This window comes from Oryx dammah, unplaced genomic scaffold (assembly GCF_014754425.2).
Source record: "Oryx dammah isolate SB20612 unplaced genomic scaffold, SCBI_Odam_1.1 HiC_scaffold_13, whole genome shotgun sequence".
In the NCBI taxonomy this organism is placed as follows: domain Eukaryota; kingdom Metazoa; phylum Chordata; class Mammalia; order Artiodactyla; family Bovidae; genus Oryx; species Oryx dammah.
In genome coordinates this window covers 21,517,853-21,545,360 of record NW_024070197.1, presented here as the reverse complement: position 1 = coordinate 21,545,360, position 27,508 = coordinate 21,517,853, and the positions used below count along the sequence as shown (strand labels likewise).

General features: G+C 44.9%; 3 protein-coding genes across 4 annotated transcripts in view; 1 reads left to right on the top strand and 2 right to left on the bottom strand.

Moving 5' to 3' along the window:
- Positions 1-16,924, bottom strand: part of CEP89 (centrosomal protein 89) — a 78,663-nt gene extending 61,739 nt beyond the window's left edge. For both annotated transcript variants that reach the window (XM_040253160.1, XM_040253161.1), the window contains exons 1-4: positions 16,804-16,924; positions 13,467-13,573; positions 5,962-6,120; positions 1,701-1,887 (exon numbers count right to left, since the gene is read on the bottom strand). In XM_040253160.1, coding sequence (XP_040109094.1) covers positions 1,701-1,887; positions 5,962-6,120; positions 13,467-13,573; positions 16,804-16,842 — 492 coding nt within the window. In that variant the 5' untranslated portion in view covers positions 16,843-16,924. The remainder of the gene's footprint in view (positions 1-1,700; positions 1,888-5,961; positions 6,121-13,466; positions 13,574-16,803) is intronic.
- A 222-nt stretch (positions 16,925-17,146) lies between these two features.
- On the top strand, positions 17,147-20,680 carry FAAP24 (FA core complex associated protein 24). Its single transcript, XM_040253164.1, has 5 exons — positions 17,147-17,210; positions 17,480-17,598; positions 17,719-17,858; positions 18,019-18,171; positions 19,683-20,680. Exons 2-5 carry the CDS (start codon positions 17,493-17,495, stop codon positions 19,929-19,931), a joined length of 648 nt encoding a protein of 215 aa, XP_040109098.1. The 5' UTR covers positions 17,147-17,210; positions 17,480-17,492; the 3' UTR covers positions 19,932-20,680.
- Positions 20,681-22,778: 2,098 nt separating this feature from the next.
- RHPN2 (rhophilin Rho GTPase binding protein 2) overlaps positions 22,779-27,508 on the bottom strand; it is a 70,570-nt gene continuing 65,840 nt past the window's right edge. Inside the window, exon 15 of the mRNA XM_040253163.1 lies at positions 22,779-24,113. Within this exon, the coding sequence (XP_040109097.1) occupies positions 23,853-24,113 (261 nt within the window). The 3' untranslated portion in view covers positions 22,779-23,852. The remainder of the gene's footprint in view (positions 24,114-27,508) is intronic.

The following is a 27,508-nucleotide window of genomic DNA, read 5'->3' as shown; positions in this document are numbered from 1 at the left end:
AAATGTGGTAGCAAGCCTCACTCTCAATTTTCCTATCACATGTCCAGAAGAGTTGAGTGCTACAGCTCTACCTATAGCCTGGGTCCAAAATACCAGCCAGGAAGTGTGCAGCCTTGAGGGGCGGTGGGGGCTCACACAGGCCTTTCAGAGTACTGTGGGAGACCTTTTTGGGCTCTTGGCACCTCTCTCCCTATCCAGGGCTCTTTGCTGTGGAGAAACCTAACTCTGCATGTTAAAGTCTGTATATGCTATGAAGTGATGGCTAGTTTCTGAAATACAAAAGGATTCCACAAAATAATTTCCCTAAGATCATCTAAAATGTAATTCAAAGTAGTGGAGGATAATCAATAGAAATAAAATCAATATGAACATAGTTTGACATTCCAAGTCTTTAAGTAGAGTCACTACAAGTAACATGTTATAGTGACGGTGAAAAAGAAAAAAAAGAGAAAGGTAAAAGAAATTATGGTGCTGTCTTTTCTCATTAAAGAAATGGTGCTGTCCAGCTTTCAAAACCCTGGGAACGCAAGAGTTTAAACCAGGGCATGTGGGCAATGGTGGAGAACCAGGCTCCTTCAACCAGAGAGGTATCTTGGCTCCCCCACATGTGACGTGAAGTCACTCAGTCATGTCTGACTCTGCAACCCCATGGACTGTAGCCCACCAGGTTTCTCTGTCCATGGAATTTTCCAGGCAAGAATTCTGGAGTGGGTTGCCATTTCCTTCTCTAGGGCATCTTCCCAACCCAGGGATCAAACCTGGGTCTCCCACAATGCAGGCAGACTCTACCATCTGAGCCACCAGGGAAGCCCCCTACAGGGCTGAAATAGAACCTATGTCACCAAGACAGCCAGAGCTTGAACTAGACACTCACACATGCACCCTAAGAATGTCAGCTACTCTGGAGAGACATGTGATGATGCTCCTCGTCAGGCATGAGTCTGAAGAAACACTGCAACGTACACATATGGAAAAGTGATAGGAAAATCAGCTCAGGGGCGGGGAGTCAAAGGAAAGAGCAGCATGACTAGCACTGGATGGAAACCTACGTTAAAGATGTGAAGATGTTTCTCTCTGTTTCTGAAAAATTTGTCTTGAAAGATAAAGGAAGGAGTTTTAAATTTTGGGCTTCCTGAGTAGCTTAGCTGGTAAAGAATCCACCTGCAATGCAGGAGACTCTGGTTCAATTCCTGGGTCAGGAAGTTCCCCCGGAGAAGGGATAGGCTACCCACTCCAGTATTCTTGGGCTTCCCTGGTGGCTCAGACAGTAAAGAATCTGTCTGCAGTGCAGGAGGCCTGGGTTTGATCCCTGGGTTGGGAAGATCCCCTGGAGGACGGCATGGCAACCCACTCTAGTATTCTTGCCTGGAGAATCCTACGGACAGAGGAGCCTGGCGGGCTACAGTCCATAGGGTCTCAAAGGAAAGAGCAGGATGACTAGCATCAGATGGAAATCTACGTTAAGACGTGAAGATGTTTCTGTTTCTTAAGGAGTTGTCTTGAAAGATAAAGGAAAGAGTTTTAAATTTTGGCCTAATAAGGTAGAAAATGAGACTGGACCAATGATAAAAAATAAGCCCCCAAACAATAAGCCATTAACAGCTGAAGAGAGAAAAGGGACCTATTTTCTAACACACTCGGCACAATTTCCTGTGAGTTAATGTCAAGATATAGAAGAAACGCTGGAACGCGGCAAGCACCTGGTTTCTGTGTGGCACGGCATACACGGCGTCGCTGAGACTCCCCTCTTCCTTGCGAGCGCTGGCGTCTCCAGACTGCCTGCAGCGGGCTGACAGGTGCGAGTCAGTGTCCTCATCCTCCTCATAGCCCAGCATTTCAAAGGATGGCAGAGAAGATCTTCTTCCCGCTTCATTCTGCCAGTGTGGTCTGTGTTAGAACATTCAAGATCAAGGTACAAGAACAAGCCACTTAACACCTCACACTGGTTTATATACATGTAGTAAATGGACTGCCCCCAAGTCCCACTGTGATGTACTAGGACCACAGGACAAGACAGGCGGAAGCTAAAGGGTGAAACCATCCACTGTTCCATCTCTGTACACGGGGAGAATTTCTTTCCAGTTTTTCACCTAGATTTTTATAGTTATAATCACTGTATACATATACAATTTGCCTCCTTGTTAGTAAGTTTTTAAGTCAGACTTGAGTAAATACATCAGTTCAATCAGCTATTCCCCTTAGTTAGGTTCCCTCCTCCCCAGTTTTGACCGACACAAACAGCTCTGCAATGAACGTCAACGCACAATCTCTTCTGTATTGAGGATTCATCCCAGAAAACAACCACATGGAGAAAGGCTGAGTCAAGCAGTATGAACATTTCACAGGCCCACATGCATCCACATAGAATCACTTCCCCAACCTGTGATTATGTCAGTAATAATTGTCTAAAACTTGCCACAAGAATGTAAGTGAAGTGAAACTCACGTAATTGTGTCTGACTGTTTGCAATCCCATGGACTATACTGTCCATGGAATTCTCCAGGCCAGAATACTGGAATGGGTAGCCTTTTCCTTCTCCAGGGGATCTTCCCAACCCAGGGATCGAACCCAGGTCTCCTGCATTGCAGGCAGATTCTTTACCAGCTAAGCCAAAACGGAAGCCCAAAGACTGTAAACCTCACTTCAAAAATGTGCATTTCTTACTGAGACTGGGTGTTTTTCCTTATATTTGTGTGTGAGTCTTGGTTCTTCTATTGTGAACTGTCTGCTCATGTCCTTTGTCCCTTCATCTACTCTGGTTCTAGTACATCCATTCCAATTTGAAATGAACTTTTCCACCTACAAAAATTAAAACTCTGACTTTGTATTTACTAGAAATATTTTCCCAATTCTGTTGATTTTGTTTTGGCTATGTAAGTTTTTTTAATATACAGATGATTTAAAACTAAAAATTTCTTTTAACCTTCCAAATTCTTAGCTCAGAAGTAAACAGTAGTCATTTCCTTCTGAGAGGTTTGATTAGACTGGATATAGGACTTCATGATATTTCTATGTATATACAAATTAAGCCTTTCATTCAATAGGAATTTGTTTCAGTGCATGAACTACACAAGGCTGAAACCTGATTTTTTTCTAATGCTGCTAATGAATAAAGTATTGAATCCCGTCCTTTCCCTTTGATCTGTGGGGCTGCCTTTATTAGAGTTTCAATATGCCTGCAAACACTAGGCTCACCTCAGGGCATTCTTGTCCACCTCTTATCGCTGATCCAACACTCTTTTAACTACTTCAATATGTCTTAAAATATGACGGGGCTAACGCAGCCCTCTCCTAGTCAATATTCTTCCCTTCCAGATACCCTTTTACGGTCTTATCTGATTATTCTTTTCAGTGAATTTCAGAATCACTTCCTCATCTTCAGCTCTTATTCAGCCAAAGTATAAATTCTCAGCAGGAGAAAAACAGGCTATATTCAAACATCTCAAAAACAGGCTATATTCAAACATCTCAAAAATGGAATCAATGTTAAAATGCAAAAACCAAAAGTATAAACACATCCTAGTGTAGCTAAGTCAGTAAAGAATCCACCTGCAATACTGGAATCCACCTGCAGCGCAGAAGACCCAGGTTCAATTCCTGGGCCTGGAAGATCCTCTGGAGGAAGAAATGGCAACCCACTCCAGTATCGTTGCCAGGAAAATCCCATGGACAGAGGAGCCTGGTGGGCTACAGTCCATGGGGCTGAAAGAGTCGGACACAACTTAGTTACTAAACCACCAACATCCTAGAAGGAAATATGTGAGCATTTGTATAACACTGCAATAAGGAAAATCTTTCTAGATTTGACAATAATGTCAGAACTACAAACACTGATACTTCTTACTACATAAAAATACAGAATTTCTTGGTATGTTTAAAAAAAAAACATCAAATATCAAAATTGAATAAACATGGCAGATAAAAGTCAAATCTGGTGATGTATTCCCCACTCCAACCCCATGAGCCCTTAAAGGGTCTTCTCACTGCTCCTCCGGGAGACAAACCTTGGAACAGGACGTCAAAGGTCCCCTAAGCCTGTCCACTCCTCCAGTACCATCTCAGATGACTCCCCACCTCACTTGACTCCTCCCAGCCACAAAGAGCCTCCCCTTCAGATGCTCACGTGTGTCATACTCCCTATTCTCTGTCTAAAAAGCTCATCCTTGCACCGTGCTTCATTCTGTACTCCAAAGCCAAATTTGCCTGTTACTCCAGGAGTACGTCAAGGCTATATATTGTCACCCTGCTTATTTAACTTATATGCAGAGTACATCATGAGACATGCTGGGCTGGAAGAAGCAAAACCTGGAATCAAGATTGCTGGGAGAAATATCAATAACCTCAGATGTGCAGATGATACCACCCTTATGGCAGAAAGTGAAGAGGAGCTAAAGAGCCTCTTGATGAAAGTGAAAGAGGAAAGGGAAAAAGTTGGCTTAAAGCTCAACATTCAGAAAACTAAGATCATGGCATCCAGTCCCACCATTTCATGGGAAATAGATGGAGAAACAGTGGAAACAGTATCAGACTTTATTTTTGGGGGCTCCAAAATTACTGCAGATGGTGACTACAGCCATGAAATTAAAAGATGCTTACTCCTTGGAAGAATAGTTATGACCAACCTAGACAGCATGTTGAAAAGCAGGGACATTACTTTGCCAACAAAGGTCTGTCTAATCAAGGCTATGGTTTTTCCAGTGGTCATGTATGGATGTGAGAGTTGGACTGTGAAGAAAGCTGGTCCTGAAGAATTGATGCTTTTGAACTGTGGTGTTGGAGAAGACTCTTGAGAGTCCCTTGCACTGCAAGGAGATCCAACCAGCCCATTCTAAAGGAGATCAGTCCTGGGTGTTCATTGGAGGGACTGATGCCGAAGCTGAAACTCCAATACTTTGGCCACCTGATGTGAAGAGTTGACTCATTGGAAAAGACTCTGATGCTGGGAGGGACTGGGGGCAGGAGGAGAAGGGGACGACAGAGGATGAGATGGCTGGATGGCATCACCGACTTGATGGACGTGAGTTTGAGTAAACTCCAGGAGTTGGTGATGGACAGGGAGGCCTGGCATGCTGCGATTCATGGGGTCGCAAAGAGTTGGACACGACTGAGCAACTGAACTGAACTGAACTGAACTGCACCATGCTGACCAACTCCCAGCTTTCAGGCCATTCCCAGCTGGTTCCTGTACATCCCACAGCTCTTCCCCAATGTCTCCTCCCCCGGGAGGAAACCTTCCTGATCCTTAGCCCTATGTCAGCGCTAACCCAGCTCAAGCAATAGAGAAAATGATGTTAAAGAAGAATGGTTACAGTACAGGCATCAACAAAAGCAAATTCAACAGTGTGACTGTTCAGAGAGGACACTCATGAGAAATTGTGACTGACAACTCTCGCCATCTAAGGTTATGGCTAAAAGCAGTGAATTCATGGTCTCGGTGCTGCCATGCAAGCAACTGGTGTCTTCATAAGCTATAATTTAACAAGATCCACTCTGGAGAAAATTTGGATACATTTCAAGACTGATTTGGAGAAGGCAATGGCAACCTACTCCAATATTCTTGCCTGGGAAATCCCATGGCGGAGGAGCCTGGTGGGCTGCAGTCCATGGGGTTGCTAAGAGTCGGACCTGACTGAGCAACTTCACTTTCAGTTTTCACTTTCATGCATTGGAGAAGGAAATGGCAACCCACTCCAGTGTTCTTGCCTGGAGAATCCCAGGGACGGGGGAGCCTGGTGGGCTGCCGTCTATGGGGTCACACAGAGTCGGACATGACTGGTGTGACTTAGCAGCAGGAGGAAGACTGATTAATGTTCCAGGACACTATTTCTTTGACACTGGTGATGAAAACCTGCGTGCTAAGCTCTAGTCACAACCACATGTGCACACATACACACACCCCCCCATGCAGAGCTGCTCCCCCTCTGCCCTGAGAGGAAGCTGAGCCCGGGAAATGGTCCTTACTGATGCCTCAGCTCTGAGGTAGTGGCGTAGGGCTCGATCAAACTGTCCTTTTCCATGTAGGTCATGTCGCTCTCAGAGTGGGATCTCCGGCGAGGCTGAGGAATGGCAACGGTCCGGCCGGTCAGTGTTGTTGCTAGAATGGCTGCCGCCAGAGCAGATCTGTAGACAAAATCACCCCAGTGAGTCAGTGAGACACGAACCCTCAAGCTGAAGTTTGAACAACAGGACACGTGACTTAATCAAGGTTTACTTTCAGCTCTACAGTGTTCAGAGTGTATCTACTGACTATATGCCTGCAGTCAGCCGGCTATGTGCCATTACTTCATTCTCATAGCAACTGCAGGAATAGATAATTTGTCATCTCCATTTTTCACAGACAGTAAATGACTTGTCTAAGCTTTCCTAGTTAATGGAAGATGAACGTCTGTGATCCAAGCAGTTTATATTCAGGTAGTGTTCCTATTAGAATGAAAGATCGGAATGGGAAAAAAAAAAGAGAAATAAAAAGATATAAAAGAAATGAAAAGGAATTTGAAAGTCTCGCAAATTATTCAAAACTATAACACAGGAAAGTGTGAAAGTGTTAGTTGCTCACTCATGTCTGACTCTTTGCAATCCCACAGACTATAGCCGGCCAGGCTCCTCCGGCCGTACAATTCTCCAGGCAAGAATACTGGAGTGGGCAGCCATTCCTTTCTCCAGGGGATCTTTCCAACCCATGGATCAAACCTGAATCTCCTGCACTGCAGGCAGATTCTTTACCATCAGAGCCACCAGGGAAGCCCTATAATATAGGAAAGACAGAATAGCAGGTTTACCCTCCCACGTGAAAAATCAAAATAAACAATTAATTGTCCCAGCTTACTGCCTGAGAGAATGTCCAGGTTACAGCACAGAGAGGAGGAAATGAGGTGGAGCCGGACAGACTTTTCTTGAGTTGTGGGAATGGAGTGGAGAGTCAGGGAACACCAGGGCAGACAGAATCTGTAGGACAGAGTACCAGAGAGGAGAGAGCTGAACTGAGAGATCTCCAGAAACCCACAAGAGGCCCCACCGAGAGCTCAGCAAAATGCTCCTCAGTGCGTGAGTGCAAGGACACTGCTCAAGGCGGGGGTAGACCCATCCAGGAGGATGGGAGGAACAGTGCCAGATGCTACACACAGCTGAGGACAGTGCCTGTTCCCACCAGACAGATGGGGAACACTGTAATTCAGGGGACACTGGGTACAGCACTCTGAAAGTAGTGGAGAATGAACAGCCCGAGCCTGCAAACTGCTCTGACCCTGCCTACCAAGGTATAAAAGCAAGACCCAAAAGATCAGTTCCAAGTAATTTAACTGTATCCCAGAAGAAAATTCAACTAGACTTATAGGAATACAGCACTCAGCAAGGTGAAACTCACAACAGTGTCTAGTATGCCATCCAAGATAACCAGACGTGCAAACAGACAGACAAACATGACCTAAAACGAAGACAATAATCAATCAAAACCATCCAGAACTGAACTCACATTAGAAGCAGCAGAGACGGACATTAAGACAGTTATTTTAACTGTGTTGCATATGTTCAAAAAGCTAAGCAGGGACATCGAATAGTATTAAAAAGACCTGAACTTCAGGAGATGGAAATTACACCGGATGGGGTTAACAGTTAGGTTACATATTGCATAAAAATTAGTGAAACTTGAAGGTAAAACAATAGAAAATAACCAAAATCAAACACAGAGGTGAAAATAAAAAAAGAGAATAGTAAGATCTGAGATTTAAAAAGGTATTGTTTCATGTTTTAAGTCACTACGTTTTAGGAATTCCCTGGCATTTCAGTGGTTAGGACTCCTCACATTCACTGCTAAGGACCTGGGTTCAATCCTTGTTCAGGGAACTAAGACCCCACAAGCTGCTCAGCATGGCAGGAAAAAAAAAAGCCACTAAGTTTTGGTGTAATTAGTTACATGCCCAATAAATAACTTCCATCAAATGGTGCTAGAACAATTGGCTACCCACATGCAAAAAAGACTTCCCTGGCAGTCCAGTGGTAGAGAATCCATCTTCCAATGCAGGAGATGAAGGTTCAATCCCTGGCTGGGGAACTAAGATTCCACATGCCCCCAGGCATCTAAGCCCTTGAACTGCAACTACTGAGCCCGCCTGCTCTGGAGCTTGCTCGTGCACGTGCACAGCTGGAGAAGCCTGCACGCTGCAACAAAAAAAATCCTGTCTGCTGAAACGAAGACCCAATGCAGCCAAAAATAAATAAGTAAATAAAAACATTTTAAAAATAAATAAACACAACGGAATTATATTTTTTTAAAAGTGAACCTGAATCCATACCTTGCACACCATATACAAAAATTAACTCAAAAATGCATCATAGACCTAAATGTAAAGGCTGAAAGTATAAAACCTCTAGAAGAAGCTATAGGAAAAAATGCTTTATGACCTTGGGTAGGCAAATATTTCTTAGATATGGTACTGAAATCTTGATCTATAAAAGAGAAAGTTGACAAGTTGAACTTCATAAACATTAAGAATTTCTGCTCTCTGCAAAACTGTTAAGAAAATGAAAAGACAAGCCACAGATGAGAAGAAAATATTTGCAAATCACGTATTTGATAAAGAACCTATTTTAGATTCAGTAACAGTCAATCCTAAAGAAAATCAATCCTGAATATTCATCGGAAGGACTGATGCTGAAGCTGAAGCGCCAATAGTTTGGCCACCTGATGAGAAGAGCTGACTCATTGGAAAAGACCCTAATGCTGGGAAAGATTGAAGGCAGGAGAAGGGGACGAAAGAGGATGAGATGCTTGGATGGCATCACTGACTCAATGGACATGAGTTTGAGCAAGCTCTGGGAGTTGGTATTGGACAGGGAAGCCTGGCATGCTGCAGTCCATGGGGTCACAAAGAGTTGGACACGACTGAGCAACTGAATGGAACTGAATAGGAAAACAATTCAATTTTTTCAAGCAGGCAAAAGATGTTAACAGATACTTTACCAAGAAAGTTATACAAGGGCAAATGAGTACATCAAAAGATGCTCAACACCATTAGTTAGTAGAGAAATGCAAAATAGAAACATAAGGATACCACCACACACCTATTAGAGTGTCCAAAAGTTAAAAGATTGGCCAAGATAATCCCTTCAACGTGGACCTGGCACAACGGCTCCCGCAAAGAGAGATGGTGAGAAGAAGAGGCCATCTGCCATCAACGAGGTGGCGACCACAGGGTAACCCACCAGCATTCACAAGCACATCTAGGGAACAAGCTTCAAGAAAGGTGGCCTGGGAACCCTTGACGAGATCCAGGAAGTTGCCAGGAGCTATACAGATGTGCACATCGACCCCAGGCTCAACAGAACTGTCTGGGCCAAAGGGATAAGGAATGTCCTATACTTTATCAGCGCGGTTGTCCAGAAGGTGTAATGAAGATAAAGATTCGCCAAACAAGCTCCGGACATTGTTACCTATGCATCTGTCACCACCTTCAAAAACCTACGAACAGGGGACTTTCCTAGTGGTCCAGCAGCTAAGAATCCACCTTGCAACACAGGGGACACAGGTTCTGTCCTCGGTCAGGTCGTGAGGAGCCCACACGCCGCATGGCAACTAAGCCCACATGCCGACTGCCACAACTACAGAGTCCGTGCACCACAACAAAGATCCCATACGATGCAATGAAGACCTGTGCAGCCAAATAAATAAATGTTTTTTAAAAAGGTTATAAAAAATCTCTATACAGTCAACATGAATGAGAACTAATACCTAATCGTCAAATAAAGTTATAAAACCACACAGACACACCTGACCAAACCAAGTGTTGGTAAGGATGTGAAGAAATGGAAACTCACACTGTGCTGGTAGGACCATACATAGAATAATAAGTTGGGAAATAGTTTGGCAGTTTCTTAACAGGTTAAATATGTCCTGACTATGCTAAAGCTTTTGGCTGTGTGAATCACAACAAACTGTGGAAAATTCTTCAAGAGGTGAGAATACCAGACCTTACCTGTCTCCTGAGAAACCTGTGTGCAGGTTGAGAAGGAACTGGACAAGGAACAACTGACTGGTTCCAAATTGGGAAAGGAGTACGTCAAGGCTGTATATTGCCATCCTGCTTATTTAACTTATATGCAGAGTACATCATGTGAAATGCCAGGCTGCATGAATCACAAGTTGGAATCATGATTGCTGGAAGAAAACCAACAACCTCAGATACGCAGATGATACCACTCTAAAGACAGAAAGTGAAGAGGAACTAAAGAGCCTCCTGATGAGTGTGAAAGATGAAAGTGAAAAAGCTGGCTTGAAAGTCAACATTTAAAAAACAAAGATCATGGCATCCAGTCCCATCACTTGATGACAAATAGACGGGGGAAAAGTGGAAGTAGTGGCAGATTTTATTTTCTTGGGCTCTAAAATCACTGCAGATGGTGACTGCAGCCACGAAATTAAAAGACACTGTCTCCCTGGAAGGAAAGCTATGACAAACCTAGTCAGCCTATTAAAAAGCAGAGACATCACTTTGCTGACAAAGGTCTGTATAATCAAAGCTATGGTCTTTCCAGTAGTCATGTATGGATGTGAGAGTTGGATCATAAAGAAGGCTGAGTGGCAAAGAAGGGATATTTTTGAATTGTGCTGTTGGAGAAGATTCGATAGACCCTTGGACTGCAAGGAGATCAAATCAGTCAATCCTAAAAGAAATCAACCCTGAATATTCACTGGAAGGACTGATGCTGAAGCTAAAGCTCCAATAGTTTGGCCACCTGCTATGAAGAGCTGACTCACTGACTCTTTCCCTGTTGGGAAAGAAGGAAGGCAAAAGCAGAAGGGGACGGCAGAGGATGAGATGGTTAGACAGCATTACTGACTCAGTGGACATGAATTTGAGAAAATTCCGAGAGATAGTGGAGGGCAGAGGAGCCTGGTGTGCTGTCAATGGGGTTGTAAAGAGTCAGACACGACTTAGCGACTGAACAACAACTATATGATTCAGTCATTCCACTCCTAGATATTTTCACAAAAGAAATGAAGCACAGGGCCAAAGATTTATGCACAAATATTCACAGCAGCTTTATTTCTAGTAGCCAGAAATGGAGACTCCGCCCACCAGTTGCTGAATAGACAGGTGAATGGACAGACAATTGCATATTCACATAATGGAATGCTATTCAGCAATTAAAAGTATGAATTACTGATTTTCACAACAATATGGATGAATCTCAAAATAATTATTCCGAGTGTAAGAAATCAGCGTAATTGTTTTGTGTAATCCCAGTTCTATAAAATGCTAGAAAATGTAGACTAATCTATGGAGACAGAAAGCAGATGGATGGCTGCCTGGGAGGGTGGAGCTGACATGCGGGAAGTGAGAGAGCAGAAGGAGGGAGGAATTACAGAGGGGCACAAGGAAACTGGAGGGGAAGACAGGTACAGTAATTATCTTGATAGTGATGGCGATGGTCTCACGGATACAAACACACATCAAAACTTATCGAAGTATTCATTTTAAATATCTAAGATTATACAGCCATTATATCATAAAACTGCTTTAAAAAAAGATAAAAGACTGTCTAAAGCAGAAATAAGAACAAAATGTTTGGGGATTTACAACATACATAATTAAAATGTGAAACAACAGTAGCAAAGGATGGGAAGGAGGAAATAGAAAAATTCTTACACTGTTACAGTTGGTGCAAACTGGAATAATGCCAGTGGAATAACATTAATTTGAATGTTAGTTTTCAGAAAAAAAATTATCTAGAAATAGCCCAAATTTACCAAAACCATGTTGATTATTTGGGACTTACAAAAAATTACAATCCAGAAATATATTTTTGGAAAACATAGGAAACAATAGAGATTTTCTAATGAGTCTACAGCACACTGGTCACAATACAGCTGCTACATAAACATTTAAGTTCTTTTTTTTGCTTTTATTCGGCTCTGCCAGATCTTAGTTACAAAATGTAGGATCTAGTTCTCTGACTAGGGATTGAACCTGGGCCCCCTGCATTGGGAGCACAGAGTCTTAGACACTGGACCACCAGGGAAGTCTCCAAAAACATTCAGGTTCTAAGGACACAACTTAAGGGTTGTTCACACAAAAACTGAAGAGCCAGACAAACCTACAAACCATCGCAGCAATGCCACCACCCACCAACCATGAGGCTCTAGGTCAATGACTAACACTTGAATCAAAACAGAGCCACCAACAGGACCTCTCTCCCAGGTTTGTTGAGAGGATGATATGAAACAAGGCTTCTTAAGCACTAACCAGAGTCCTTGGCACAAAATAAACACTAATAAATGGCTATTCTTGTTATTAAGATTGCACTGAAGGAAAAAACAAACACTAAAAATATTTTGCTTCCCAGGTAGTGCTAGTGGTAAAGATCCCGCCTACCAATACAAGAGACATAAGAGATGAGGGTTGATCCCTGTGTCGCGAAGATCTCCGGGAAAAGGGCATGGCAACCCACTCCAGGATTCTTGCCTGGAAAATCCCTGGACAGAGGAGCCCGGCGAACTAGAGTCCATGGGGTTGCAAAAGAGTCGGACATGACTGATGTGATTTAGCACAAAAATACTTTGAAGTGTTTATTATCACGGAGTGAGGGGGAGTGAAGTCGCTCAGTCGTGTCTGACTCTTTGCAACCCCATGGACTGCAGCCTACCAGGTTCCACCATCCATGGGATTTTCTACGCAAGAATACTAGAGTGGGTTGCCATTTCCTTCTCCAGGAGATCTTCCCGACCCAGGGATTGAACCTGAGTCTCTCACATGGTAGGGACTGTAGGCAGATGCTTTACCGTCTGAGCCACCAGGAGGCATACAATATTTCCAGTTTCAAAGAACACTAAAAAGGTACTACCCTTCAATAAACTTATCTGTCATTGTTAAGAGTTAAAGCCACGTATCCACGTATATTATGAATAAAGAATAATCTAAAATTCTTCTGTGTCCAAAATCTTAAGAGGACACAGCCAGGGGTCTTAAGTACAAAAGAAAGTCCATTCTCTAGTGTGACAGGAGCACCAGAGGAGGGGGAATCCCAGGCTTTGGCAAGTGAACTTGCTTCTGTTTCCTTCCTGCAAAGCAGTTCTTCTGAAAGGCAGACTTGAGTTTAAAAAGAAAATTAATAGTTTAAATACTCTTTAACATACTCTCCACCTAAATGTTTGGGCTTTAGTGTTTTCTATTTTGAAAATTTGCTTTGGAGGAGGAAATGGCAACCCACTTCAGTATTTTTCCCTGGAGAATCCCCTGGACAAAGAAGCCTGGCGGGAAATGTGCGAACTCCACAGACCTGATGGTCCACAGACCATGAGCCCATGGAGAAACCATAAGAAGTGCTTCATTATGGAACCAGGATAACATTTCAAAGGACATGATCCTAATCACTCTACTTTTGATTTTCTTACCCATTTAACAGCTCTGGGACTCAGCACTTGATGGCTGAGCTTAGGGGCGACCTTGGTGCCTGCTCACCTGACTCACCTTGGTCTCTCTGGAGAGGGGTTGGGGCTGCGCGGAGGGGGTGTGCGGGGCACAGCGGGCTTCGGTGCGATGCTGGCTGCAGGGAGAAGGCCATGGATGATGTGTTTCTGTGCAAACGAAACCCGGCAGAGGTCAGCGGGATCATCTCCTGCAACCAGCCCTCCCTGGGTCTGGGAGGGGACACCTGCCCTGGTCACCTAGGGATCTAGTCCCATCAGAAGGCCCAATCCTCCTCCCGCATCTTCCATCCCTATCTAGCCAGGCAAGCATGCCCCCCTAGGGAGCTGCCCACTGTGGGGCCCTCTTCCTTCCTCAGAACTGCTTCCCTGACGATGACCCAGAGTCACTCTCCAGCACCCCACTTGGCTCCCAGCACTGCCCCTGCTGACCCTACTCACTCGCTGCCCGCCCTCTCCCCTCCCCTCCCCTCCTGCAGAACAGAAGCTTCCTGAGACAACCCGCTTGTCTTTATCAACCCTGGAACTCTGGCCCTTAGCACACTGCCTAACACCTGGTAAGGGCTTAATAAGGATTTTAGGTCGTTTATCTTGAAGATGCCTAATATCTGGTTCCTACACACAATGAAAGTCAGACAACCCGGCTTTAGGCAGGGCTGTCTGTGAGTGTAGCCCAATCTTCATTTTCTGTGCACCAGCCATTCTCGTGAATCTACTAAAGGCAAAATGCCAGGACAGCATTGAAGAAACCTGGTCTTCATCCTTAAGGAGGGAGAGTCCAGAAGAAAAACACCCAGCTATTTATAATATGACACAGAATTATGGAAAGCACCACGGGAGAGGTAAAGACAATGTGCTGAGGTGACCCAGGGAGAGAAGGGCTCCCTCAGGTCTGGGGCCAGCAAGGGGACCACTGACGTCCTGTTGGAGAAAATCTCAGAGCGTTTAGACGGGGTCTTCGAAGATGCCCACTGCTTTCACATTTAGGAAATGGGGTAGAAAGACATTCCAGGACGAGGGAGCAACATGAACAAAGGGCAAAGGGGTGAAGCAAGACATTAGTGACAGTGTGGTGAAAATAAATACTCCAGTTCACTGGAGTACACAGGCGTCTGAGATGCAGCGGCTAGAACAGCTGGCTGGGGGCACAGTGAGGACTGTTTCCATTTAAGTTTTGATACCAGACTAAGGAAATCTTGTGACTTAGAAGCACCCACTGAAACTGGCCCTGGGGAAGACTAGTCAGGCTGGGATGGGCACATGGTACCAAGGACTGGGAGGCACAACCAAGGGGAAGAGCCAGGGGTCTGAGCATCCTTCAGGAGCGAGGGATGAGAGCCTTCCCACCCCCATGCCCCCAGTCCACGAGCACGGCCAACCCCAAGAGCAGGTGCTACAGAGCCACCATGCTGTGCCACCATTCTCCAGGATATACACTTGTCTGCCGCCTCTCCTACCCCTCACTGCCTGGCAGAGGCTCAAGGACAAAAAAGCCTTTTCTTCACCTTTGAATCCCCAGGGGATAGCATCCAGTAGGTCCTCCAAAAAGGCCTTGTGAGTTCTGTTTATTTTTTTTTTTTTGATGGAGTGAATCTCCTAGAGCAGGCTGAGTGTATCTCCCCTGTACCACAATAATCACCTCCTAACTATGGTTCTCCTGCCTCCAGTCTCTATAAAACACAGGATGGTCCTATCTCAACCCAGCATGAAAACTCCCGTGGGCAGCCCCCACCTCTTGTTGACAGAGAAATGTCCTCTCGTGTCCCAGAAGGCTGCTGAGGCTGCTGTCAGCTAGTTCCTAGCAATGGCTGGCCCTCCTCATCGCTACCGTAAGGGTATCTCCATGCTGTGGCACTCAAAACTGCCACACAGCAGGTGATTCATCCTTTGTCAGGCTTTTGTATATGCTGTTTTCTCCACCTGTAATTCTCCTTCCTTATTCCTCCCAAGGCCCAGGTCAACTTTCCAGGCTGACTTTGCGGCCCCTTCCCTGGTACCCACCGCTAGAGCATTTATTGCCTTACCATTTTGAGCTGAGTGACTTATGGGTTTGTCTACCCTTTAGCCAGCGTGGCCACAGGCTCTCAATCAATTGTGGGGTATCTGGCACACACACACAACAGGAATTCAGTAACACAATAAAAACATCAATAAACATGCTGAGTTAGCAAAATTGCAATGGCAAAATATGCTTCAACTATCCCTTCACTGTTTCTCAACATCCACCTGTCTAAAATGACTTCAGGGGACTTCCCTGGTGGTCCAGTGGTAAAGAGTCCTCCTTCCAATGGAGGGGAAGCAGTTTCAATCCCTGGTAGGGAACTAAGGTCCCACATGCCTCAGGGCAACTAAGCCCATGTGCCACAACCAGAGAAGTCCTCACCCCTTGCAAGATAACCCAGCACAGCCCCTCACCCCCAAAAAATGACTTCAGCAAGTCATACAGCCAAGAACAGCAAGCTGAGTTAGACATGCTTTAGGAATTCCAATTTGAAAGGGAGTTCAGGAGTACCCTTATCAAAATGCTTTCTTTGCATTTAAAGTACTGAGTTTATGAAGAACTGGATCTAAGCAGGTTTGGGGGTTCACCAGGCAAGTATGAAAAAGAAACACAGGAGGAAGGCGACTTGGGTGGAAAGTAGTGGTTATGATGATGACCCACGGAATGAGAAATCAGGACTGGGAAAGACAGCAATGAGTACACTGGTAGGATAAATAGACTGGGGGTGGGGGGTGGGCGCAAGAACTGTCGGTATCAGGCTCACTAGTAGGAAGAGGGGTCAACGAATGAGCCTGGGAGAGTGTGCCGGCAGTGAAGGAATTTCCACGGGAAGTTTCGGAGGGAAGCATTCCAGGCAGAAGAAAAAGTAAAGGCTGAAGGAACAGCAAGGTGGAAAGAGCTGGAGCGTCCATGTGTGTGACTTGAGGGCATTAGGCACGAATCAGAATTGCATTTTAAAAGAATCCCTTTGGGTGCTTTGTGAAGAATGGACATAGGGAAAGGGAGCTGCTGCTGCAGTCCAGGTAGATGCTGGAGGACGGGATGGCTAGTCGATGCACATGGTGGAGTGTACGTGGTACGTGGCGGAGGGAGGAATCCAGAACGACATCCCACCTGGAACTAGACAGTAGTGTGTCGGCAGGAGTGAACTCCTCGACACCCAAGCGAAAGTTACAGGCGAGACAGGGCGGGTCCTATCAACTGAGGCCGGCACTAGAATAGAAAATTAATGTTCTAAACACTAAACAGCTGGGCTTCTCGAAAGGAAGCCCCACTTCCTGTTGGGCCGCTATCTTGCTTCCAACCCAAATCCCAATCCCTCCCCACTTAACTCCCGGCCCCACCGGCCAGAACGCAGGCTGGATGCAGATATACTTACATACTTCCTCTTGCGGTCTCTCCAAAACCCCAGGAGCATCCTTGCTGTGGTTGATGGCCAGACCCTTACCGAGGTGAGACCCACTCCCTAAAGTCTGCCTACGCCTCGAGTTGGCCTAGCCCCAGACGCCTTTTCTCAGCTACGGACTTCGCAACAACTACGTCTGCCATTGGCTCCGCTTTTGCTCTGACCGATCAGAGAGGAGGTTACTTCACGTCCGTCGCTCTTGGCAACCAGTGGGTACCACTCAAATCCTCACCAGGGCCTCGCTGCCCATTCTCTTATTGGTCAGATCAGATGTCGATCTCTGAGGCCATAGCCTATCCGTCGCCGGGGGAGGCGGAGGGCGGGCAACATGCGAGAATAGTGAGGCGTTCAGGAGGCAACCCGGATGTGTCGCTCAGCAGGTAATGTTGCGGGAGACTCAGACTTGGTGCCGAGGTGGCCAGCTCGGCCCCCGCCCTGGACTGGACTAAGGAACCACGGCGCGGACCGAGCCAGGGTTTCAGGGGCAAGACAGGTGACGGAAATAAAGGACGCTTCTTCCAGGACAGGAATTTGGCCTGTAATCCAGCCTTTTAAAGAACACTCTGCAGTCGGGCTCCTGCCAAAGAGGCCCGGGCTTCGAGTGAAATGGGCTGTGTGCTTAAGTGCCGTCTTGCATTCCCCTCATTAGATCGAGGCCGCCGATGGAAGGCAACCCCCCTGATGGCACTGGCCCCATGCATGTACCATTTGGGCACATTGTGGCCAATGAGAAATGGCGCGGTTCGCAGCTGGCACAGGGCATGCAAGGTCAGTGGGCTCCCTCTGAACAAGCCTTCTCTCACCTCACCCTGCTTTTTAAAAAGTTCCGTCTGTTGCCGTGTTTTCATCTAATGAACACGGAACTTATTTTCTTCTCTGTGTTTTAAGGAAAAATTAAACTCGTTTTTGAGGATGGCCTGACACCGGTAGATTTTTACTTATCTAGCAAATCCTGCATTCTTTATATCACCGAAGCTGAGTTGGTGGCAGGAAATGGCTACAGAAAGAGACTTGTTCGGGTTAGAAATGTAAGTACTGAGTTAAACAAATGGACTTCTTCCCGCTCCCTTGGAATAATCTGTATAAAACCATTGGCCATTGCACCCTTGGATAGCTGCTTTATCTTGAATGGAATTTTGTTACAGAATAGTTTCCTGTTTCTTTCCTTTTTTTTTTTTTTTCTTGAAGTCCAATAAACTTCAAGGGATTGTGGTAGTTGAAAAAACGCAGATGAGTGAACAGTATTTTCCAGCTGTACAGAAGTTTACTGTTCTGGATCTTGGGATGGTGTTGCTTCCAGTAGCCAGCCAGATGGAAGCATCCTGCCTCATTATTCAGTTGGTAAGTACCCATTCCTGCTCCTCCACAATAGCCCTGGTTTAGGACTTTTGACTGATCTTCCTGGATCCTTTTCTGACACCTGCCCTTATTATCTGTACAATCCATGAAGCCCTGGATTGGTTTCTAAAATCTTTTTGATGAATTTAAGTTCAGAAGCTCCCTCTGCAGCTAGCTGAGCTTGCTGCCCTGTCTAGGCAAGCATATAACAAGGTGAACAAGTTGGAGACCTGATTTTAACCTCTCAGGCTGTGATGACTCCTTCGTGCACTATTCTGCATTTAAGCTGGTGACATTGTCAGTTAGTGGCTACTTAGCCTCATCCCTGCTTATCTTCTGTTAAGCATCAGAAATTATGTCTGCAAGTTCGTGTGTTGTTTCTTTTTAACCTAGTGATTTTTCCATTGTCCTCATTGATTATTCAACATGATTGTACAGTAGAATTTCCTGGGGAACTTTTTTTTTTAATTTTATTGGAATAAAGTTGATTTACAGTGTTGTGTTTCAGGTAATACAGCAGAGTGATTCAGTTACACATACATTCATTGTTTTTGAGATATTTTTTCTCATATAGATTATTATAGACTATTGAGTAGAGTTCCCATACTATACAGTAGTTCCTTGTTGGTACTATATAGTGGCGTGTGTATGTTAATCTTAAGATCCTGTTTTATCCTTCCTCCCACTCCCTACCCCCGTTTCCCCTTTGGTAACCATAACTTTGTTTTTAATATCCATAAGTCTGTTTCTGTTTTGCAAATAAGTTCCTTTGTATCATTTATTTAAAAAATTAGATTCCATACAGAAGTGATATCATATGAGATTAGAATTTCCTGGGGAACTTTTAAAGTGATACATGAGCCTTACTTCAGACCAATTAAGAATCCAAACATGGGGGTCAGGCTTATGCATCAATTTCTGTTGTGCTGTTTCTAAATCTCTTCCTCTGATGTGCAGCTGGGGTTGAGAACCACATTGGAAATGCAAACAGCCCTGTATAGTTCACAAACCCTTCTCCAGACACTGCTCTTTTCTCTTGCTTCACTCTTCCTGACTCACTTTGATTTAACACTGTTACTATGTATTAGCCTTCCTGTATCCACCACTAACTGAAGACTGGGTTTCTCCTTTGATAGGCAAGCTTCTTCCAAGCCCTGTATCAGGCAGGTGGAGCCATCATGTAATCCTATACCACTGAAATGTTTCTTAGTGGACCATAGGACCATGTTTGAATTCTTCAGTGTAGGTTTTCATTGGTTTTATCCTAAGCATTCTAAAAATTCAAGTTTTTGTAGATTAATTTTTACCTCTCACTCCTTTGTGTAGTCAGGTTGTTCATCTTTTAATAATTTTACTGATGCCTGAAAAATTATATTCATGGCATATATGAGAACATTTATATTGGTAAATCAAGCTGAACCACATGGAAAAATTTAAACTTCCGCAAAACAAAATGTTAAGAAAACCACAGGTCCTCTAGAGGGCGCTCATGTGCTTCTTTCGTTTCCGTTCAGGTTCAAGAGCAAACCAGAGAGCCCAGTAAAAACCCTTTTCTCAGGAAGAAACGGGCTCAGGTCTCTGAGCCGGCGCTCCTCCGAACTGTGCAGCAGATCCCAGGAGTGGGGAAAGTGAAAGCCCCCCTCCTGCTTCAGAGGTTTCCAAGTATCCAGCAGCTAAGCAACGCGTCTCTCCAAGAACTGGAGGCGGTCGTAGGACCAGCAGCAGGCCGGCGCATTCATGCATTCTTCACCCAGCCCAGGTGAGGGCTCCTCTCGTGGGCGTCTCATCATGGGACTGCAGGATCTTGTTTTCTTTTCACACTAAGAAAAGAGTTCCTCGGAGGAGGAAATGGCAACCCACTCCCGTATCCTTGCTTGGGAAATCCCATGGGAAGTCTAGTGTGCAACAGTCCATGAAGTACAACAGGGCTGGACACGGCTTAGTGGCTAAACAACAAATGGCAGTTCTAGCCAATGTATGAGAGCAAAAACTCTCATAAGGAATTGGGGGTTGGGGCTGAAACCAAAATCCTATTGTTTATAGATCTGAATGTCTATTTAGAAAAACCAAAATAAACTGCAAGCAAATATTTAAACTAAAAAAGGCAGAGTTCCTTTTACAATTAGGGAAAGATGAGAAGAGGCCTGAATGGAACCTGCCAGTGGTCCTGCGCTGTTCTCTGGCCTTAGGCATGCACTTCGATTAGTGGGCCTGCGCCAGACGGCAGTGCCCTCATCCTGCTGGCATGACGTGGGCTGGTGGGCACTTTCCTAAGGGAACCTCAGATTCAGCAGAAAGCCAGCCTGGGAGGATTTTACTGTGTGACCTTGACCTTATCTATCATGGAAGGTGGCGGATATGACTGTTGAAAGGAAACAGACCTACAATGAAGCACTGTTAGCATAAGCTCCTTGTTCCTGCTGGCAGAGCCACTGTTCTTCAGGTCTGATCTTAATATACCTGTGCTGTAGCTGCCAGTGTCAACAAACAATGGTACTGCCTTTTTTTCTTCCTTTCTGTCTCCCTTCCTGGTAGTTGCGCAGTTTGTTTATAATCACTGAGCACGTCTTCTGAACACGGAAGGCCTGGAGTCTGGAGTTCCCACTGTAAGGTAAAAAGCCAGCGTGTGTGAGGGACGGAAGAATGTGTTTGTAAATGGATAGCCAGCAACCAAAAGATGCATGGGGCAGTGGCAGGGCCAGCTGAGGAGAGCTGGGGCTAGAGACCAAAATGTCCCATCGCTCATCCGAAGAATAAGCACACTGAACAACAACAACTACACACACACACACATATTGGAATATACTCGGCCATCAAAGAGAATGATGCTGGGTCATTTGTAAAGATGTGGATGGACCTAGCCTTTCATGCAGAGTGAAGTAAGTCAAAAGAGAAAAACAAATATCATATATTAACACGTGTGGAATTCAGGAGAATGTTACAGAAGAACCTGTTCGCAGGGCAGGAATAGAGATGCAAACGTAGACAGTGGACAGGTAGACACAGAGAGGTGGGGATGGGGTAAATTGGGAGATTGCGATTGACATATATGCATGTCATGTGTAAAGTAGATAGCTAGTGGGAACTGACTATAGCAAACGGAGCTCGACTTGATGCTATGTGGTGACCTGGATAGATTATATGGGGTTGAAGGGAGGAGATCCAAGAGAGAGGGGATATATGTATACATACAGCTGATTTGCTTCATTGTACACAAGAAACTAGATAGCATATTCAAAAGCAGGGAATTACTTTGCCGACTAAGTTCTGTCTAGTCAAGGCTGTGGTTTTTCCTGTGGTCATGTATGGATGTGAGAGTTGGACTGTGAAGAAGGCTGAGCGCTGAAGAATTGATGCTTTTGAACTGTGGTGTTGGAGAAGACTCTTGAGAGTCCCTTGGACTGCAAGGAGATCAAACCAGTCCACTCTGAAGATCAGTCCTGGGTGTTCTCTGGAAGGACTGATGCTGAAGCTGCAGTACTTCGGCCACCTCATGCGAAGAGTTGACTCATTGGAAAAGACTCTGATGGTGGGAGGGATTGGGGGGGCAGGAGGAAAAGGGGATGACAGAGGATGAGATGGCTGGATGGCACCACTGACTCGATGGACATGAGTCTGAGTGAACTCCGGGAGTTGGTGATGGACAGGCAGGCCTGGCGTGCTGCGATTCATGGGGTCGCAAAGAGTTGGACACGACTGAGCGACTGACCTGAACTGACACAAGAAACTAACATAACATTGTAAAGCAATTACACTCCAATTTTTTAAAAAAGACCAAAAAAAAAGGAATTAAAGAGGCCATACATTTTCAAGGACACTAAGACATCTTGAAAGCCCTCAAAGTCCTATTTTGTGAAATGTTAGTAATTTTTTAAAATATTTATATATTTACTTGGTTGCCCCAGGTCTTAGTTGTGGCACTCTAGATCTTTACCTGTGGCATGCGAACTCTCAGTTGCAGCATGTGGGGTCTAGTTCCCTGACCAGGGGATGAACCTGGGCCCACTGTATTGGGAGGGCAGAGTCTTAACCACTAGACCACCAGGGAAGTCCCAGTAATTTTTTTTATTACTTTTTTTTCCTACATACACACTGCTTATTTATTTACTTTTGGCTGCACTGGGACTTCGTTGTTGCACACAGGCTTTCTCTAGCTGCAGAGAGCGGGGGCTACTCTCTTGTTTTGGTGCTCAGGCTTCTCGTGGTGGCTTCTTTTGGGGCGCACAGGCTCTGGGCGTGCAGGCTTCAGTAGCTGCAGTGCACGGCTCAGTAGTTGTGACTGGACGGTCCTGGGGCACTCAGGTTTCCCGAGTCGTGACACAGGGCTCATTAGTTGTGGCTTGAGGGCCCCAGAGTGTTCAGGCTTCAGGAGCTGTGGCTACCTGGCTCCAGGGCGCTTGGGCTTCAGTAATAGTTGTGGTGCAGGGGCTTCGTTGCCCTGCAGCCTGTGGAATCTTCCTGGACTACGGATCAAACCCATGTCCCTTGCGTTGGCAGGGAGAGTCCTATCCACTGCTCCACTAGGAAAGTCCAAACTTCTAAAAATCAAGTACAATAAAACTTCTGTGCATTAGGGTAAGAAAGTGAAATCAAAGTGGAAACCGGTAGAAACTGAGGCAAATGAATGTGTTTATTTAAATATTTATACAAAAATATCAGTAAGAACAGTGGATATACTTTCCCAAATATGGTTGCTTCCCTTTTGACGTTACACACTAGAAAATATTTTAAGTTCATTTATTCTGAAAATGACATGGCAGTGCTCTATCTGTAGAAGATATATAACTTATACTACGTCAACAGTGAATCTTGGCATCACTGTGTCATCCAGTGTATAGCAAGATAAACCAATGTCATTTTACAAAGTCAAACAGAGCTCTAAACTTGAGACATTTACATCTTGACCTTGTACAATGTTTTTAACCCTTCCTAAAGACTCTTAAAATATACAATTATGTACTTTCTACTTTAAACAAAATGAGAAATGTTTTGAGTATCAAACAGTATATTATCTACCTTGTAGACGGCATCTTCATCTAACACTGCCACTGTGTTAGCGACTTTTAAGTGACATAAAATGGAAGAAAAACTGCTCCTAAATGTTTGGGTTTTTTTAAATCTAAAGTCATGACAAATTTGGCACTAGATTTTATCTGGAAATAGCACTCATATTATCTAGAAATAATAGTAAAATCTTGTTCTAGGTTAATGATTCCCCCTTAGGTAGCAGGTCTTTGGAACAGTTTTTAGTAACACTTAGTCTAGCATTATAGTCCCTCCCCCTGCCTGAGTTTGGGGTCATCTAAATTCCGAGTTAAGGAATTAATCTATATATCACCCGAGCCTAAAAACTTACTAATAGGACCCATATAGGAAATCCTAATTGAACTCTGACAGTAAGTAACTAAGAGTCCTAATTATAGTCGTTAAAAACAGCCATATTTCCACATTCTTCTATTTACAATAGTTTATATAATAAATAACTTGCAGCAGTACGGTTAGACTCCCCTAATTAAGTTTGTCTTCCACAAGCTTCTAGAGGCTTCTTGTTACTTACACTCAAGGACATATCAACTGTATGTTTATGTTCTGAGAAGATGGGATTTGAGCATATTGAGAAATCTTCCTCTGTGGCACAAACACAAAGGTCCAGTCAGCATGGGAAGCGCTCTCGCTTCTTCACGTCAGTACAAAGAGCTGTCAGTGTTGAGAAGGCTGAAGGGAGAGGAGAGCTTTTTCTTGACCGGAGGCATCGCGACACCAACCGACGGGAGGCACAGGGTGCTCGCCGACTTCTGTCTGTTCTTGTTGGTGCCCCAGCTCAGAAACGAGAGCTTTTTCGAGACTTTCTTGGTTTTATCAGTTTTGTCATCAGCATCGATGCCTAAGCAGATCATGGAGTAAGTCTTCTGCATGCCCACAGAGTATGTAGCACATTTACTATGCTGTACACAGAAAAAGAACGGGTAAATGGCTATCTTCCAAATAATTCTTTTTATCCTCAAAACCTGTCTTGATATGCTGTGATTATAGTGAAATGAATATTTTAGGCAGACATATTTTTCTGTTACAGGAAGTAATTTATATACATGATTTAAATATGAAAAGAATGGTTAGCTCCCATTTAACCATTTTTAAAGTGTCATTAAAAAATGGTTAGAAATCAAGATGTCAGAGAAATGACTGCCAAGTTTTGAGATTCACATTCTGCACTCATGGCATCCTCTTTAAGTGATATAATTCTGAGATTCAGTGACTAATGCTGATATAGGATTAGGTTCTTAAGAACAAGGACAATTCTTAAGGAATATACTCAACACTAGTCATTTAGGCTAGGGACCACTACTCACTTTTAAAGGTTATTACATCTGAAAAAGTAATACACACTCATGGTCAATAGTATTGAAATGCATCAGGGGAAAAGTCCTGTCCACTGAGGCAACCACTATCTGTTACATTTGTAGAAATAACATTCATATACAGGTATTGATATGTGTCAAGTATACAGCACCATTTGTCTTTCCTTACGAATACACTGTATACACGGGTTTACACCCTGCTTTCTTCACTTAATGTATCCTGGATTTCAGCCCACACCAGTAGATACGGCGGCTCAGATGGTAAAGAATCCGCCTGCAATACAGGAGACTTGGGTTCAATCCCTGAGTCGGGAAGATCCCCCGGAGAAGGGAAAGGCAACCCACGCCAGTATTCTTGCCTGGAGAATCCCACGGACAGAGAAGCCTGGTGGGCTACGGTCCACAGGATTGCAAAGAATCAAACACAACTGAGTGACTAAGCGTGTTCTCTTTAAAGGCAACAGAATCCATGGTAACAAGGTTATGATTACATTTTTCCAGTTTCTTAAACTGATGAAATAAACATAAAATTTACCATTTTAACCACTCGTGGCCTTAAGTACACTCACACTGCTATGCAGCCATCACCACCACCCACCTCCAGAATTTATCCAGCTTCCCCAAGTGAACTCCATGCCCACTCAACACTACTGTTAACTTTTTTAGGATTGTGCAGGACTCAAATGGGAAATGTGAAGGAATTTGTTTTCTAAAGACTTCCATGTGAGTTATCACATGCTTCTAAGGTTTGCCTAATACTGAGATTACTTTGCTCACAGAATGTCTGCTGACCATCTACCTTGTTCCAGGCAGTGAAATCAGGCTGTATGTATAAGCAGACATACAATATATATCTGAAGCCATTGGGCACATTGTTCATAATATAAACCCAGGAAAGGAGTTTGAGTGATGCAGCAAGAAAGGAAGGGACTTCACGATAAAATGTCCCCCCTGAGTTGGGCAGCTCCGCATGAAGACGCCTCTCCCTTTTCTATTAATATAAAACTGCCCCTTAGACTTGCCTGGTACTCTGGTTGTTGCAACTTGGCACTTTCACTGCAGTGGATGGGGTTCTTGGGGAACTAAGATCCCAAAAGCCACACAGCGTGGCCAAAAAAAAATGGGAAAGAAACTTACTCTGTACCCGTCAGCAGCTTCTCCTCATTCCCTGGTGCCCCAGCCTCTGGCAAGCACTAACCCACATTCTGTTCCTGTGAACCTGCCTATTCTGAACATTTCTTAATGGAGTCACACCCTCATTCACTCTCTGACCCTCTCTAGTCTGAGTTCTGTTGCCACTTCCCCATGAAAAAGTGTCCTTTGGGGGACTTCCCTGGCGGTCCAGTGGTTAGGACTCTGCGCTTCCACTGCAGGGGTTACGGGTTTGACCCCTGGAGGAAACTAAGATCCCACGTGCCATGAGGTGCGGCCCAAACAAAGTGTCCTTTTGCCCTGCTGCCAGGTACAACAAACAGAGCTCTCTGCTTACTTCGTTCTCCACCTCTTAGCTGTGTTCAACACAAACCACCACTCTCTCCGGCAGGCTTTTCTTCTCTTGGTTTCAGAAGCCCCTTTTTATCCCACCTTCGCATCTACTTTGCACTCCCTTTTGCTCCCACTTGGGGCTCTTAATCCTCCAACCAGGGATTGAACCTGCATCCCCTGCACTGGAAGCACAGTCTTAACCACTGGACCACCAGGGAAGTCCCCCATATGTTCCCCTTCACATGGCTGGATCTTCCTGACCCCCAGATGCTTGTGGTGTCTCTTCGAGGTTTAGTCCTCAGCCCTCAACCCCTCAAGGGTAATTTCATTTAGTGTCTTACAGCTTGAAACATCAACTCTATGCTGATGATCCTCAAATATTTATTTCTAGCTCTGACATTTTCCGTGAACTAAAGATGTGACTACCCAGCTGCCTACGTCACCTTGACGTGTCTCTTGGGTGTCTCATGGCACGTGAAACTCACAGCACAGCACTTGTGTTTTCTCTCCTCTGCCCCGCTCACCCCCAGCCCCAATTTCCCATCATAATGAAAAATGATGCAGTTGTTCAAGCCAAAAATCAAGGAGACCTCCCCTTGTCTACCATCTTTTCTACACAACTCATCTACAAATTTGTCAGCTCTACCTCCCGGTTAAGTCACAGGCACATCCACCTCTCTCCACCTCCACTGTCACCCCCTAGTGTAAAGCTGATAACATCACTGGCCTGGGTGACTGCCATGGCCAGCTTGCTCTGCAGCCACGTGGCCAGCCTCCAGGCAGCAAGAGAGCCTTCTACAATAAACATCAGAGCACATCATTCCCCATCTCATAAGGTTTCAAACTTCCTTCACTGCCAAGGAAACACTGCCTGTCTCCCACCTCATTTCTCACCACGCTGGCCCTTTGTCACGATGCTCCAGCTGAAAGGCCTTTTAGTTCCTCTAGCAAGTGAAGTTCAGTCCTGCCAGTGGGTCTGGTATCTGCACCTGTTGGTGCCCCTGTCTATATACTCTTTTTTCTTGGGGTTGCTATGTATGTGGGATCTTAATTCCCCAACCAGGGATTGAACCCGCACCTACTACATTGGAAGTGCAGAGTCTTAACCACTGGACCACTAGGGAAGTTCCCATATGCTTTGCTTATACCTCTTCACATGGCTGGTTCCTCCTGACACTCAAGCCTCAGTGCAGCCCTGCCCAGAGGCCCCTCCCAGCCCCAGTCATCCTAGCTCATTACCCATGTTATTTCCTTCACAGCACTTAGCAAAATCACAACTACTTCTTTACTTATTTAGTGCCAGCTTTGTGGGGTAGGACCTTATCTTATTTCAGCTGGAGCTCCAACACCTGAGAAGGGCCTGGCACACAGCTGATGCCCAATCAATAGTTGCTGAATGAATACATGCATACTGTTCTAAACAGAAGTATCCAATGTACAAAATTAAATGCAGCGAGTACAGAAGAGCGTGAATGCGACAGTTCCTCCTCCTTGGG